The 16974-nt window shown below is 39.1% G+C and overlaps 1 protein-coding gene across 1 annotated transcript in view; it reads left to right on the top strand.

Annotated features, from left to right (window-relative positions):
• Positions 1-16974, top strand: part of LOC136262913 (uncharacterized) — a 134546-nt gene that overhangs the window by 47439 nt on the left and 70133 nt on the right. Inside the window, exons 17-18 of the mRNA XM_066057328.1 lie at positions 311-755; positions 1258-2049. Of these exons, the coding sequence (XP_065913400.1) occupies positions 311-755; positions 1258-2049 (1237 nt within the window). The remainder of the gene's footprint in view (positions 1-310; positions 756-1257; positions 2050-16974) is intronic.

Genomic DNA, 16974 nt, shown 5'->3' with positions numbered 1-16974 from the left:
ATTTCCTACTATTTTTGGCTTGTAATGCTGTGAAACATGCTGAACATAGCTGAAAGCAAAGAGTAACGGCCACTTCACTTTCAAGTCAGTAATTGATAGTCAGGGCACGCATTCAGTAGAAAACATTACCTCTGGCGCTCTCCTTTCTTTCGACGTGGTATGCATGGGTTTACCACATTATCAGGTGAGGTGTTATCATGTTAGATCTCAGTATTCAAATAAGCATATACATACAATACTATACTTATATTTATTAGACATGAACTTTAAGTACCTAAATTGTTCAATATGTTTAATGTTGTCAACTTAGGCATTGCACATTGATGGAAATGTTGAATTCTTATGGAGTTAAGTTCAACCACACTATTTTGAAAATGCTTAATTCTTATATTGTTCTACCTGGAGTTGGTTCATCAGTATATGCTAGTGATGTTCAACAAAAAGTGAATCAATCCTGTAGTGAAATTGAATTGGATCCTGAATTGATTTTGTCGCTGAGAAAATCAGTAACTTGGAAAATTTTATTAAACTTGCTTGCTGAATTAGAGTCTTTTCTTGGCCCTATTTGGGATCAGTTGGACTTTTTTGTTTATTTTCATTTATACAATTCTGAAGTATTTAGCAAGTATTTGAAGTATCAAATGGTCATGACATCTACTTCAAAGATTCCTGTGGACATGACTGCTGTTAACATATTTCTTCCATTAACTGGTCATCAAGAATTTACTAAGGACAGTGATGAAAAAGTAGTCCAGGTAAATCACCCAATACTTCATGTTGTTAAATGACTTCGAAAATGTGTAAAGAGTGTGTGTATTTGTGTAGTGTGCGTGTGTGTGTGTGTGTGTGTGTGTGTGTGCGTGTGCGTGCGTGCGTGCATGCGTGTGCGTGTGTGTGTGTCACTGTGTGTGTGTGTGTCACTATTTGTGTCACTGTGTGTGTTACTATGTGTGTGTGTGAGAGAGAGAGAAAGTGGGTGGGTGGTTGAGTGAGTGAGTGAGTAGAGTAGACAGAATGGAATAGAATGGAGTGGAGTGAACAAAAGAGTGAGTGAGTGAGTGAGTGAGTGAGTGAGTGAGTGAGTGAGTGAGTGAGTGAGTGAGTGAGTGAGTGAGTGAGTGAGTGAGTGAGTGAGTGAGTGAGTGAGTGAGTGAGTGAGTGAGTGAGTGAGTGAGTGAGTGAGTGAGTGAGTGAGTGAGTGAGTGAGCACCCCCTTATTTCTAAACTTTGTTTTTTGAGTGTTCAATTTATTTACAGTTTGCTGCTGCTTTGAAGAGCACCAAAGAGTTTATTTTAAGTTTGATCAGGGGTACTGCTACTTATGAAAACATCAAGGGGTCATTGGAGGAGTTGTTGCCAAAACTAGATATTGACAGTGAATTCAAGATCATGAGTGCATTTCCAGGCTTCCAAAAGATTTCCACTGAGAATGAAGAAGGTAAACAAGGAATAAAGAACATGCTGGAATTGTTTCAGTTTTCAAAACAAATTTCCTTGATACCAAAAGTATGTGAACAGTATCACCTTAGTAAATGCTTGAATGATCCCAAGTTAAGGGAGTTAGAGCAGATAGCAAGCAGTGTGAAGACCACAGAAGACAAAGCAAAGATAACTGGCCAAAAAGCAAGCAGCCACATGAAGCAGATTTGGAAAATGCTTAATTTTATTGATGATTCTAAGGCAAAGAGGTGTCTGAAAATATTTCCAGCAGTGGCTAAATGCCCTGAATTCTACCGGTTTATCAAAGGGAAGCTTTTTACTGGTGACACTGCTAGTAGATCTGCCTTCAGATCTCAAATTGAACTGATAACAGCTCAACTGCAACATGAAGACTACAATGAAAGAGTGTTAAACCATCTATTACCAGCTTTTCAATATATTGCTCCATTCTTAGATACTGAACAAAATTTAACCGATTTAATGAGCAAAATACTCAAGCTGTTCAGTGATGGTGTTGGCTTTGGACGTGATCCCAGAAGAGATTTTTGCCAGCTTGAAACAGTAAACTCTAATATCACACTGATCCAGTTGTGGTTCTCTAGAACAGAAGTGAGTATTCTTGTGTGTGCTTGATATACTGTATGTGTATACTCCTACGTACTCATATCTGAGAGAGTGCAGATACACCTGTAGTCTTAGAAACTGAGTCATGTAATACCCATGGCAGCATGTTATTTATAAATCATGCATGGATTAAAATTGTGTTTCTCTACAAACTGTTTTGTGCATTTCATAGCAAAATGCACTAGTGTTAAATGGACACACACGTAGGAGTCCCATTTCTGGGATAATCGGATTCTTCCAGAGCTAGTAATTATTATGTAATTGCATTTAGTACTTCTTGTTAAAATGGACCAATTAAATCATTCTTTCCGGGTTTTTTAATTATACAGCACAAGTGCTGAAGGTCCAAAGGACACCTGGCCCTACAGCCTGTTTAAAGATGTTATATTAAGTGTGTTTGACAAGTTGAGTTGAAAACTATTAAATGGCACTGAAGACAATTTTATATACTGATACTATGCAACAACTGGAGATGAACTTTCAGGGTTGTTTTTGAGGTTCTTTTGAGGTCTAACTTTTGAAAGTTTGAGCTGTTGCAGCTATACATAGTTAAGTTCCTTAATGTATAGCAAGTATTTTACTATGTAAGTAGTTCTGTGTCTAGTAAAGTTGATATGATGCAATTCGGTACTTCAGCTAGCGCATGATTGCCATGAATTCAGCTGCCATTGGGTTTATTAATTAATTAAATAGTAACTCACCTAAAATCTCTTGTTAAAAAAATCAACATTATCGTACATTGGCTAACACCTACATATAGAATATTACTTAACTGTGGCAAAGTTATTAGTAATGATGAGGGCATGTGTTTTTCAAGTAATTACTATCTAATCCAAAACAGCCAGCTGTAAAAAAAGTGTGCGGCCCTCAAAAAGACTATAGTGAAAAAAGATGTGAAATCCAAGGTGGCGGCCAAGAAATGGCTGTGATGGTAGGTTAATGGTAAAAATTTTAATAACAACAATTCAGGTGAATTTTTGTGCCGCTTGGTCTTGGCAAAAAATTCATCTAAATTGCCGTTATTAAAATTTTTACCATTAACCTACCATCACAGCCATTTCTTGGCCGCCACCTTGGATTTCACATCTTTTTTCACCATAGCCTTTTTGAGGGCCGCACACTTTTTTTACAGCTGGCTGTTTTGGATTAGATTTCACTTCTTTTTGTATTTGTATACCCCAAAGCCGGCCTATCTTTGGGACTTTTTTAACCTGTCTTTGTTTCTTTTCCACAGGAAGAAGAAAAGATGAAGCAGATCTACTTTAAATATTTCTGATTTTATCAGTAAATGTACAAATTATATATATAATACATATATTTATTACACAACTCTCCATGGTGGTTTCTTTGTAACTGAACGCTCTACAAAGTGACTTCTTCTTGCTGCTCTCTCTATATGGTGAATTGTTTGTAGCTGAACAATATACAAGTAACTACTTCTAGCTGATCTCTCTACAGGGTGGTTTGTTTGTAGCTGAATTCTGTGCAGGTGATTTGTTTGCAGCTGAGCTCTTTACAGAATGGTTTCTTTGTAGCTGAACTCTCTACAAGGTAACTTCTTCTAACTGATCTTTCTACAGGGCAATTTGTTTGAGGCTGAATTTTCTACAGGGTGATTTCTTTGCAGCTGAACTCTCTACATGATGGTTTCATTGTAACTGAACTCTCTACAAGGTAATTTCTTCTAGCTGATCTTTCTACAGGGTGATTTGTTGTAGCTGAACTCTCTACAAGGAAACTTCTTCTAGCTGATCTCTCTACAGGGAGATTTGTTTGTAGCTGAACTCTATACAGGTGATTTGTTTGCAGCTGAACTCTCTACATGATAATTCTTTGTAGCTGAACTCTCTACAAGGTGACTTCTTCTAGCTGACCTTTCTACAGGGAGATTTGTTTGTAGCTGAACTCTCTACAGGTGATTTGTTTGCAGCTGAACTCTTTACATGATGGTTTCTTTGTAGCTGAACTCTCTACAAGGTAACTTCTTCTAGCTGATCTCTCTACAGAGAGATTTGTTTGAGGTTGAATTTTCTACAGGGTGATTTGTTTGAAGCTGAACTCTCTACATGATGGTTTCTTTGTAGCTGAACTCTCCACAAGGTAACATCTTCTAGCTGATCTTTCTACAGGGTGATTTGTTTGTAGCTGAACGAAACTTCTTCTAGCTGATCTCTCTACAGGGAGATTTGTTTGTAGCTTAACTCTCTACAGGTGATTTGTTTGCAGCTGAACTCTCTACATGATGGTTCTTTGTAGCTGAACTCTCTACAAGGTGACTTCTTCTAGCTGACCTTTCTACAGGAAGATTTGTTTGTAGCTGAACTCTCTACAGGTGATTTGTTTGCAGCTGAACTCTCTGCATGATGGTTTCTTTGTAGCTGAACTCTCCACAAGGTAACATCTAGCTGATCTTTCTACAGGGTGATTTCTTTGTAGCTGAACTCTCTACAGGTGATTTGTTTGCAGCTGAACTCTCTACATGATGGTTTCTTTGTAGCTGAACTCTCTACAAGGTAACTGATGTCTCTACAAGGTCACTAGTTTGTAGCTGAACTCTCTACTTGGTGGTTTCTTTGTAACTGAACTCTCTACAGGGTAACTTCTTTTAGCTGATCTTTCTAGAGGGTGATTTGTTTGTAGCTGAACTCTCTACAGATGATTTGTTTGCAGATGAACTCTCTACATGATGGTTTCTTTGTAGCTGAACTCTCTACAAGGTGACTTCTTCTAGCTGACCTTTCTACAGGGAGATTTGTTTGTAGCTGAACTCTCTACAGGTGATTTGTTTGAAGCTGAATTCTCTGCATGATGGTTTCTTTGTAGCTGAACTCTCCAGGGGCGGATCCAGAGTCTGGAAAGAGGGGGGGGCACCTTACTGAAAAAAAGTTGAAGAGCAAAAAAAAAAAAAAAAAAAAAGGTCACAACAATAATAGCTAGTTATCCTTTACCAAATATATTATATCACGTATGTTATGTAAAATAAAATCCTATTAATTTTATAGCTTCCTAAGTAAGCTGCACTGCCTCATGAACATTGTGACTGCTTTATTAGAGTAATTGACTGCTCTATTAGAGTATCTCGATCTTGCATGCAATTTCTTGAAGGGGGGGGGGGGGGGGGGGGGGTGCATTTGCCCCAAATGCCCCATCCTGGATCCGCCATTGCTCTCCACAAGGTAACATCTTCTAGCTGATCTTTCTACAGGGTGATTTGTTTGTAGCTGAACGAAACTTCTTCTAGCTGATCTCTCTACAGGGAGATTTGTTTGTAGCTGAACTCTATACAGGTGATTTGTTTGCAGCTGAACTCTTTACATGATGGTTTCTTTGTAGCTGAACTCTCTACAAGGTAACTTCTTCTAGCTGATCTCTCTACAGAGAGATTTGTTTGTAGCTGAACTCTATACAGGTGATTTGTTTGCAGCTGAACTCTTTACATGATGGTTTCTTTGTAGCTGAACTCTCTACAAGGTAACTTCTTCTAGCTGATCTCTCTACAGGGAGATTTGTTTGTAGCTGAACTCTGTACAGGTGATTTGTTTGCAGCTGAACTCTCTACATGATGGTTCTTTGTTGCTGAACTCTCTACAAGGTGACTTCTTCTAGCTGACCTTTCTACAGGGAGATTTGTTTGTAGCTGAACTCTCTACCGTTGATTTTTTTTGCAGCTGAACTCTCTACAAGGTAACTGATGTCTCTACAAGGTCACTAGTTTGTAGCTGAACTCTCTACATGGTGGTTTCTTTGTAACTGAGCTCTCTACAGGGTGACTTCTTTTAGCTGATCTTTCTAGAGGGTGATGTTTTGTAGCTGAACTCTCTACAGGTGATTTGTTTGCAGCTGAACTCTCTACATGATGGTTTCTTTGTAGCTGAACTCTCTACAAGGTAACTTCTTCTAGCTGATCTCTATACAGGGAGATTTGTTTGTAGCTGACCTCTCTACAGGGTGATTTTTTTTTGTAGCTGAACTTTCTACATACAAAGTGACTTGTTCTAGCTGGTCTCTCTACAGGATGACTTGTTTCTAGCTGATCTCTCTGCAGGGTGACTTGTTTCTAGCTGAACTCTACCTGGTGATCTGTTCGTAGCTGAACTCTCTACAGGATGATTTGTTTACAGCTGAACTATCTACATGGTGGTTTCTTTGCAGCTGAATTCTCTACAAGGTGACTTCTTCTAGCTGAACTCTCTATAGGGTGATCTTCTCCTAGCTGAACTCTCTGCAGGGTGATTCGTTTGCAGCTGAACTTTCTACATGATGGTTTGTTCATAACTGAACACTCTACAACGTAACCTCTTCTAGCTTATTATCTCTTTACAGGATAACTTGTTTCTAGCTGAACTCTCTACATGGTGATTTGCTGGTAGCTAAACTCTCTACAATTCGATTTGTTTGCAGCTGAACTCTCTACATGGTGGTTTCTTTGAGCTGAACTCTCTACAAGGTAGCTTCTTCTAGCTGATCTCTCTACAGGATGACTTGTTTCTAGCTGAACTCTCTACAGGGTGATCCTTTTGTAGCTGAACTCTCTACAGGGTGATTTGTTTGCAGCTGAAGTCTCTGCATGATGGTTTGTTTGCAGCTGAACTCTCTACAAGGTAACTTCTTCTAGTTGATTTCTCTACAGGGTGACTTGTTTCTAGCTGATCTCTCTACAGGGTGATTTGTTTGTAGCTGAACTCTGTACAGTTTGATTTGTTTGCAGTTGAACTTTCTACATGGTTGTTTCTTTGTAGCTGAACTCTCTACAAGGTAACTTCTTCTAGTTGATCTCTCTACAGGATGACTTGTTTCTAGCTGAACTCTCGACAGGATGATCTGTTCATAGCTGAATTCTCTACATGGTAGTTTCTTTGCAGCTAAACTCTTTACAAGGTGACTTCTTCTAGCTGATCTCTCTATAGGGTGATTTGTTTGTAGCTGAACTATCTGCAGGGTGATTTGAACTCTCTACAAGGTGATGTTTTCTAGTTGATCTCTCTACTCAGTCTGGATGACTTTTTTCTAGCTGAACTCTCTACAGTATGATCTGTTAAGTTTCTACCTGATCTCTCTATAGAGTTATATCTTGTTTGTATAGCTGAACTCTTTTACATGGTGGTTTTTTGATTGGTTGCTGAACTCTCTCTCCACGGTGACTTGTTTGTACTATAGAGTGACTTGTTAGTAGCTGAACTCTCTACAGAGTGACTTACTTGTAGCTGAACATTGCATAAAGTAACTTGTTTGTAGCTGATCTAGATGAACTCTCTACTAGGTAGCTTTTTTTGTAGCTGAACCCTTAACGCAGTGACTTGTTTGTAGCTGAATTCTCTACAGAGTGACTTGTTGTAGCTGAACTCTCTACAAGGTGACTTGTTTATAGTTGAATTCTCTTCAGTGTGACTTATAATGTTCTGAATCTCTACAGCAACATATTTGTAGCTGAACTCTCTACAGGATGACTTGCTTGTAGCTGAATTGTCTATAAGATTAACTGTTTGTAGCTGAACTCCCTACAGAATAACTTGCAATGCCAAAGAAATTCTATAATGGAGTAAGTTATAAACGTAGCTGAATGCTTTATTAGGGTGACTGTTCTATTAGAGTATCTCGATCTCGCATATGCTACACGTAGTTGGCTTTGGAATCATAACTCAGTGGTTTGTACTCCGATTCTTCTGTACTACTGCAAGGACTTTCTATGATAATTATTCCAGCTACACACCGATTTTCAGCTCACTGTTCTAAGCGGTTTGGCTGGTAGGCGTGAAAACGAATAGTTTTTTTATTCATAAAAGTCGATCGCGTAATTGTGACATAGGTTGGGTTTTGTGTCATATCTCGATGGCCTTTAACTGGATTCCTTTCAAACCACAAAAAGGCACTCCTACGATAGTTACTCCATCTACATAGCAATTTTCAGCTCATTCCTTCAAGCGGTTTACCCTGTGGGCGTGACAGACCTTCGACCTTATTTTACGCAGATAATCGGTCATAACTCCGTGAATGTTCATCGGATTCCTACCAAACTTGGTACTGAGATTCGCCTTAACGAGCCCTTTACGTGTGCCAAATTTCATCCCGATCCAAGCACGCATTCGTGTTTTATTGCGGATTTTGCAAAGTGTGCGAAAAGAAGAAGAAGAAGTAGAAGAAGAAAAATACGAAGAAAAAAAACCCTAACTTTGGCCGCTCGTATCTCGGAAATGGCTGGAGCGATTTTCTTCAAACTTGGTATGTGGACTCCCCTACCTCGCCAGCATTTCTGTAGCAACTTTGGTTTTAATAGGATAAGGAATCACGGAGCTACAAATGTGTGAAAATCGCGTTTACTTTCTTCCTGTAAATATACTCACGGTGTGGCGCGCCGGCTACTTGGGCCGCACGACACACTACCGTGTGTCTTGATATATGTATATAGAGGTGCACGCACACACACACACACGCACACACAAACACACACACACACATACGCACACACACAAACACACATATGCACACACACAAACACACACATATTAATGATTTTGCCTATTAGATAAGTAATGTGCAGAGGTAGCAACTACTTATGTATGTAATGGTGCTACCATTGCTTTGTTAGCATTATACTTTTGTCTGTCAGTGCTTATGATACATACCTATATATATATATATATCTAATCCAAAACAGCCAAGCTGTAAAAAAACAGTGCGGCCCTCAAAAAGGCTATGGTGAAAAAAGATGTGAAATCCAAGGTGGCGGCCAAGAAATGGCTGTGATGGTAGGTTAATGGTAAAAATTTTAATAACGACCATTCAGGTGAATTTTTGTGCCGCTTGGTCTTGGCAAAAAATTCACCTAAATTGCCGTTATTAAAATTTTTACTATTAACCTACCATCACAGCCATTTCTTGGCCGCCACCTTGGATTTCACATCTTTTTTCACCATAGCCTTTTTGAGGGCCGCACTGTTTTTTTACAGCTTGGCTGTTTTGGATTAGATTTCATTTCTTTTTGTATTTGTATACCACAAAGCCGGCCTATGGCCGGCTTTGGAACTTTTTTAACCTGTCTTTTTTTTCTTTACCACAGGAAGAAGAAAAGATGAAGCAGTTGTACTTTAAATGTTTCTGATTTTATTCAGTAAATGTACAAATTATATCAAGACACACAATAGTGTGTCGTGCGGCCCAAGAAGCCGGCGCGCCACACCGTGAGTATATTGACAGGAAGAACGAAAACGTAATTTTCACACCTTTGTATCTCAGTGATCACTTATCCGATTGGAACCAAATTTGCTACACAGTTGCCCGCCAGCCAGGGGAGTCTACATTCCAAATTTGAAGGAAATTGCTCCAGCCATTTCCGAGATACGAGCTGCCAAAGTTTCGTTTTTTTTCTTCGTTTTTTTTTCTTCGTCTTTTCGCCTCTTGCAAAAATTGCTATAACAACCAAACGCGTACTCCGATCGCCTTGAAATCTGGCACACAGAAAGGGAGTCCAAAGGAGAATCCTAGCATCAAATTTGGTACAAATCCGATGAATGGTGCAGGAGTTATGACCGATTATTCGCGTAAAACAAGATCGATTTGTTGTCACGCCTACAGGATAAACGCTTCATGGAATGAGTTGAATATTGCTATGTAGATGGAGTAACCATCGTAGGAGTGCCTTTTGGTGGTTTGAAAGAAATCGAGATAAAGACCATGGAGATATGACACAAAACCCAACCTGTGTCACAATTACGCGATCGATTTTTATGAATAAAAAAGTATTAGTTTTCACGCCTACTAGGCAAACCGCTTAGAGCAATGAGCTGAAAATGGGTGTATAGCTGGAATAATCTTCATAGAAAGTCCTTGCAGTAGTACAGAAGAATCGGATTACAAACCACTGAGTTATGATTCGAAAGCCAACTCCGTGTAGCAAATGCGAGATCGAGATACTCTAATAGAACAGTCACCCTAATAGAGCATTCGGCTAATTTACTCCATTATAGAATTTTATTACATCACAAGTTATTCTGTAGGGAGTTCAGCTGCAAACAGTTAATCTTACAGACAGTTCAGCAAGAAGACAGTCACCATGTGGAGAGTTAAGCAAATTTATCACTATAGAGATTCAGAACATTACAAGTCACACTGAAGAAAGTTCAGCTATAAACAAGTCATGCACTGTGTAGAGAATTCAGCTACAATTAAGTCACTCTCTAGAGAATTCAGCTACACAGAATTCAGCTACACACAAGTCACTGTGGAGAGAGTTCAGCTACAAACAAATTACCCTTTAGAGTGATCAGCTACAAACAAAACACTTTGCAGGGTGTTCAGCTACAACAAATCAACCTTTAGAGCGATCAGCAATGAACAAATCAACACAAATCTACCTGTAGAGAGATCAGCTAGAAACAAATCACCCTGAAGAGAGTTCAGCTACAAGCAATCACCCTGTAGAGGGTTCAGCTAAAACAAATCAACCTGCAGAGAGATTAGCTACAAACAAATCACCTTATAGAGAGTTCAGCTACAAACAGATTACCTGTAGAGAGATCGGCTACAAACAAATCAACCTGCAGAGAGATCAGCTACACACAAATCAACTTGTTGAGAGATCAGCTACACACAAATCATCCTGTAGAGAGGTCAGCTACAAAAAATCACCCTGTAGAGAAATCAGCTACAAACAAATCACCCTGAAGAGAGGTCAGCTACAAACAAAACACTTTGCAGAGAATTCAGCTACAAACAAATCAGCTTGTAGAGAGATCAGTTACACACAAATCAACCTGTAGAGAGATAAGCTAGAAACAAATCACCCTGTTGAGAGTATAGCTACAAGCAAAACACACTGTAGAGAGTTCAGCAACAAAGAAACCACCATGTAGAGAGTTCAGCTGCAAACAAATCACCTTATAGAGAGTTCAGCTACAAACAAATCACCCTTTAGTGAGTTCAGCTACAAACAAATCAACCTGCAGTGAGATCACCTACAAAAAAGCACCTTATACAGAGTTCAGCTACAAACAAATTACCCTGTAGAGAGATCGGCTACAAACAAATCAACCAGTAGAAAGATCAGCTACACACAAATCAACTTGTAGAGAGACCAGCTACAAACAAATCACCCTGTAGAGAGATCAGCTAGAAACTAGACACAATGTAAGGAGTTCAGCTACAAGTAAATCACCCTGTAGAGAGTTCAGCTAAAACAAATCAACCTGCAGAGAGATCAGCTACAAATAAATCACTTTATAGACAGTTCAGCTACAAGCAAATTACCTTGTAGAGAGATCGGCTGCAAATTAATCAACCTGCAGAGAGATCAGCTACACACAAATCAACTTGTAGAGAGATCAGCTACAAAAAAATCACCCTGTAGAGAGATCAGCTAGAAACTAGATACAATGCAAGGAGTTCAGCTACAAGCAAAATCACCCTTTAGTGAGTTCAGCTACAAACAAATCAACCTGCAGTAAGATCACCCACAAAAACGCACTTGTACAGAGTTCAGTTACAAACAAATCACCCTGTAGAGAGATCAGGTAGAAGAATTCACCTTGTAGAGAGTTCAGCAACAAAGAAACCACCATGTAGAGAGTTCAGTTGCAAACAAATCACCCAGTAGAAAGATCAGCTAGAAGAAGTTACCTTGTAGAGAGTTCAGTTACAAAGAAACCATCATATAGAGAGTTCAGCTACAAAGAAATTACCCCGTAGAGAGTTCAGCTAGAAGAAGTCACCTTGTAAAGAGTTCAGCTACAAAGAAACCATCATGTACAGAGTTCAGCTACAAAGAAACCACCTGTACAGAATTCAACTACAAACAAATTACCCTGTATAGAGATCAGCTAGAAGAAGTTACCTTGTAGATAGTTCAGCTACAACAATTCACCTGTAGAAAGATCAGCTAGAAGAAGCCACCTTGTAGAGTGTTCAGTTACAAAGAAACCATCATGTAGAGAGTTCAGCTTCAAACAAATCACTCTGTATAGAGTTCAGCTACAAAGAAACCGCCATGTAGAGAGTTCAGCCTCATACAAACCACCTTGTAGAGAATTCAACTACAACAAATCACCCTGTAGAGAAGAAGTTACCTTGTAGATAGTTCAGCTACAAAGAAACCATCATGTAGGGAGTTCAGCTACAAAGAAATCACCATATAGAGAGTTTAGCTGCAAACAAATCACCTGTAGAGAGTTCAGCTAGAAACAAGTCACCCCGTAGAGAGATCAGCTGGACGAAGTCACCTTGTAGAGAGTTCAGCTACAAAGAAACCATCATGTAGAGAGTTCAGCTGCAAACAAATCACCCTGCAGAGAGTTCAGCTACAAAAACATCACCCTGTAGAGAGTTCAGCTAGACGAAGTCACCTTATAGAGAGTTCAGCTACAAAGAAACCATCATGTAGAGAGTTCGGCTACAAAGACACCACCATGTAGAGAGTTTAGCTGCAAACAAATCACCTGTAGAGAGTTCAGCTAGAAACAAAATACCCTGTAGAGAGACCAGCTAGAAGAGGTTACCTTGTAGAGAGTTCATCTACAAAGAAACCATCCTGTATATAGTTCAGCTACATTTCAAGTCACCCAGTAGAGAGATCAGCTGCAAAAAAATATCCTGTGGGGAATAATGGGCATGTAATAAATATATATATATAATTTGTATAATTACTAATAAAATCAAAAATAATTGAAGTACTAAAATTCTTCTTTAAGTTCTTTTCTTCTTCCTGTAGTAAAGAAAAAAACACATGGGTTAAAAAAAGCCCCAAAGCCAGCCATAGGCCGGCTTTGCAGTATACAAATACAAAAAGAAGTGATATCTAATCAAAAACAGCCAAGCTGTAAAAAAAGGTGCGGCCCCCAAAAAGGCCATGGTGAAAAAAGATGTGAAATCCAAGGTGGCGGCCAAGAAATGGCTGTGATGGTAGGTTAATGGTTACATTTTAATAACGACAATTCAGGTGAAGTTTGTGCCGCTTGATCTTGGCACCAAATTCACCTGAATTGTTGTTATTAAAATGTAACCATTAACCTACCATCACAGCCATTTCTTGGCCGCCACCTTGGATTTCACATCTTTTTTCACCATGGCCTTTTTGGGGGCCGCACCTTTTTTTACAGCTGGCTGTTTTTGATTAGATATATAATACATATATTTATTACAGAACTCTCCATGGTGGTTTCTTTGTAACTGAACACTCTACAAGGTGACTTCTTCTTGCTGCCCTCTCTACAGGGTGAATTGTTAGTAGCTGAACAATCTACAAGGTAACTTCTTCTAGCTGATCTTTCTACAGGGTGATTTGTTTGTAGCTGAACTATCTACAAGGTAACTTCTTCTAGCTGATCTCTCTACAGGGTGATTTGTTTGTAGCTGAATTCTGTGCAGGTGATTTGTTTGCCGCTGAGCTCTTTACAGAATGGTTTCTTTGTAGCTGAACTCTCTACAATGTAACTTCTTCAAACTGATCTTTCTATAGGGTAATTTTTTTTGTGGCTGAATTTTCTACAGGGTGATTTCTTTGCAGCTGAACTCTCTACATGGTGGTTTCTTTGTAACTGAACTCTCTACAAGGTAATTTCTTCTAGCTGATCTCTCTACAGGGTGATTTCTTTGCAGCTGAACTCACTACATGATGGTTTCTTTGTAGCTGAACTGTCTACAAGGTAACTTCTTCTATCTGATCTCTCTACAGGGAGATTTGTTTGTAGCTAAACTCTCTACAGGTGATTTGTTTGCAGCTGAACTCTCTACATGATAGTTTCTTTGTAACTGAACTCTCCACAAGGTAACTTCTTCTAGCTGATCTTTCTACAGGGAGATTTGTTTGTAGCTGAACTCTCTACAGGTGATTTGTTTGCAGCTGAACTCTCTACATGATGGTTCTTTGTAACTGAACTCTGTACAAGGTTACTTCTTCTAGCTGATCTTTCTACAGGGAGATTTGTTTGTAGCTGAACTCTCTACAGGTGATTTGTTTGCAGCTGAACTCTGTACATGATGGTTCTTTGTAGCTGAACTCTCTACAAGGTAACTTCTTCTAGCTGATCTTTCTACAGGGAGATTTGTTTGTAGCTGAACTCTCTACAGGTGCAGCTGAACTCTCTACATGATGGTTCTTTGTAACTGTACTCTCTACAAGGTGACTTCTTCTAGCAGATCTTTCTACAGGGAGATTTGTTTGCAGTTGAACTCTCTACAAGGTGACTTCTTCTAGCTGATCTTTCTAGAGGGTGATTTATTTGTAGCTGAATTCTCTACAAGGAAACTTCTAGCTGATCTCTCTACAGGGAGATTTGTTTGTAGCTGAACTCTCTACAGGTGATTTGTTTGCAGCTGAACTCTCTACATGATGGTTTCTTTGTAGCTGAACTCTCTACAAGGTAATTTCTTTTAGGTGATGTCTCTACAAGGTCACTAGTTTGTAGCTGAACTCTCTACATGATGATTTCTTTGTAACTGAACTCTCTACAAGGTAACTCCTTCTAGCTGATCTTTCTACAGGGTGATTTGTTTGTAGCTGAACCCTCTACAAGGAAGCTTCTTCTAACTGATGTCTCTACAGGAAGATTTGTTTGTAGCTGAACTCTCTACAGGTGATTTGTTTGCAGCTGAACTCTCTACATGATGGTTTCTTTGTAGCTGAACTCTCTACAAGGTAATTTCTTCTATCTGATCTCTCTACAGGGAGATTTGGTTGTAGCTAAACTCTCTACAGGTGATTTGTTTGCAGCTGAACTCTCTACATGATGGTTTCTTTGTAACTGAACTCTCTACAAGGTGACTTCTTCTAGCTGATCTTTCTACAGGGAGATTTGTTTGCAGCTGAACTCTCTACATGATGGTTTCTTTGTAGCAGAACTCTCTACAACATATCTGATGTCTCTACAAGGTCACTAGTTTGTAGCTGAACTCTCTATATGGTGGTTTCTTTGTATCTGAACTCTCTACAAGGTGACTTCTTCTAGCTGATCTCTCTACAGGGAGATTTGTTTGTAGCTGAACTCTCTACAGGTGATTTGTTTGCAGCTGAACTCTCTACATGATGGTTTCTTTGTAGCTGAACTCTGTACGAGGTAATTTATTTTAGCTGATGTCTCTACAAGGTCACTAGTTTGTAGCTGAACTCTCTACATGATGGTTTCTTTGTAGCTAACTCTCTACAAGGTAACTTCTTCTATTGATCTCTCTAAGGGAGATTTGTTTGTAGTTGAACTCTCTACATGGCAGTTTCTTTGTAGCTGAACTCTACAAGGTGATTTCTTCTAGCTGAACTATAGTTGCAAGAACTCCCTATAAGGTAAATTTTTCTAACTGATCTCTCTACAGGGTGAATTTTTTGTAGCTGATCTCTCTACAGGGTGACTTGTTTCTAGCTGATCTCTATACAGGTTACTGGTTTCTAGTTGATCTGTTGAATTCTTTTCAGGGTGACTGCTCTATTAGGATGACTGCTCTATTAGAGTATCTCGATCTCGCACTTGCTGCACCAAGTTGGATTTCATGTTATAACTCCGTGGCTTTAAGTCTGATTCTTCTACACCATTGAAGATCCTTTCTAAGATGATTACTCCTTCTATACAGCGATTTTCAAAGCATTCGCCCTAGCGGTTTATCTGGTAGGCGTGGCAAGTAGTCATTTTTTATTAGCTAATCTCGATTGCGTAATTGTTACACACTGTTGGTTTTTTTGTTGTATCTTCCTGGTTTTTAGCTCGATTTATTTCAAACCACAAAAGGTTTGAGGTTCAATAGTTAATCTATTCACCCACCGATTGTCAGCTTCTTCCCATACGCGGTTTACCCTGCAGGCGTGACAACATATTGGTGTTATTTTTCCTGAAGAATCGATCATAACTCTTTTCCTCTTTATCATATCCTAGCCAAAGTTGGTACAGAGATGCGCCTTTATACCCCCCTTCTGTGTGCCAAATTTCAAGGCAATCGGATATAGCGTTCGCGTTGTATAGCAGTTTTTGTAAGTGTGCGAAAAGAGGAAGAAAAATAAGAAGAAAAAAAACAACAAAGAAACTAAGCCAATTTTTGAAGTCGCATATCTCGGGAACGCTTGAAGCGATTTCGCTCTAATTTGGAATGTGGAGTGCTGAAGGTGGAGGGAGTGTCCACAGCAAAAATCGTCTTGTTTCATCAAGGCAGCACAGAGCTACGGAGGTGCGAAAATTGCGTTTTCTTTCTTCCTGTCAATATACTCACGGGTGTTGCGTGCCGGCTTCTTGGGCCGCACGACACACTACCGTGTGTCTTGATATATATATATGTACTAGTAATAGCATGGGTAGTAGTGAAATTTGGGATAAATATCATGAGTATTGTATTGGAAATTTACCATTTCCAATATAACAAGAGTGGTATTTGTCCCAAATTTCACTGCTACCCATGCTATTCCCAGTTAATACCATACTCACTGCATATACGCATGCGTTGCTATGTACATAATTTGTCACTATATACTAAACACGTGTCAACACTAATTGGCGCTACATTGTTAACATAAATTCTAGCCAATGAAATTGCAATCACAACTTTTTAACTGCTACCAGTGAAATGCGGGATAAATTTCACTGCTACTATTGAGACTTTTGTATGGGCTGTGACACAGGTATGGTATTAGTATATGTAATCCAACAACTGAATGTGTTACTGTATAATACTCTCAATAGCAGCTTGACGTATTATATTGAAATACGTCAAGCGATTAGCCAATAGAATTAGTATTACACTTGTTTGTCAAGGTCCCATGACAAAAATCTATAATACTAATTTGATTGGCTAAAATAGTGTGGTGTGTTTATATTAGAAGTAAATGTCCGATTTGACAACTATTGTTACCATAGTGATAGATGTCCCCAAGGTATGATGCAATACGGTTGCTTAGCAACGGTTGCTAGGTAACCATTGCTGTGGTAAAGTCATTTTGAGACC

Source organism: Dysidea avara, chromosome 8, assembly GCF_963678975.1.
Source record: "Dysidea avara chromosome 8, odDysAvar1.4, whole genome shotgun sequence".
Taxonomy (NCBI): domain Eukaryota; kingdom Metazoa; phylum Porifera; class Demospongiae; order Dictyoceratida; family Dysideidae; genus Dysidea; species Dysidea avara.
Note: the sequence above shows the minus strand (reverse complement) of the source record. Positions and strands in the feature narration are given on the sequence as shown.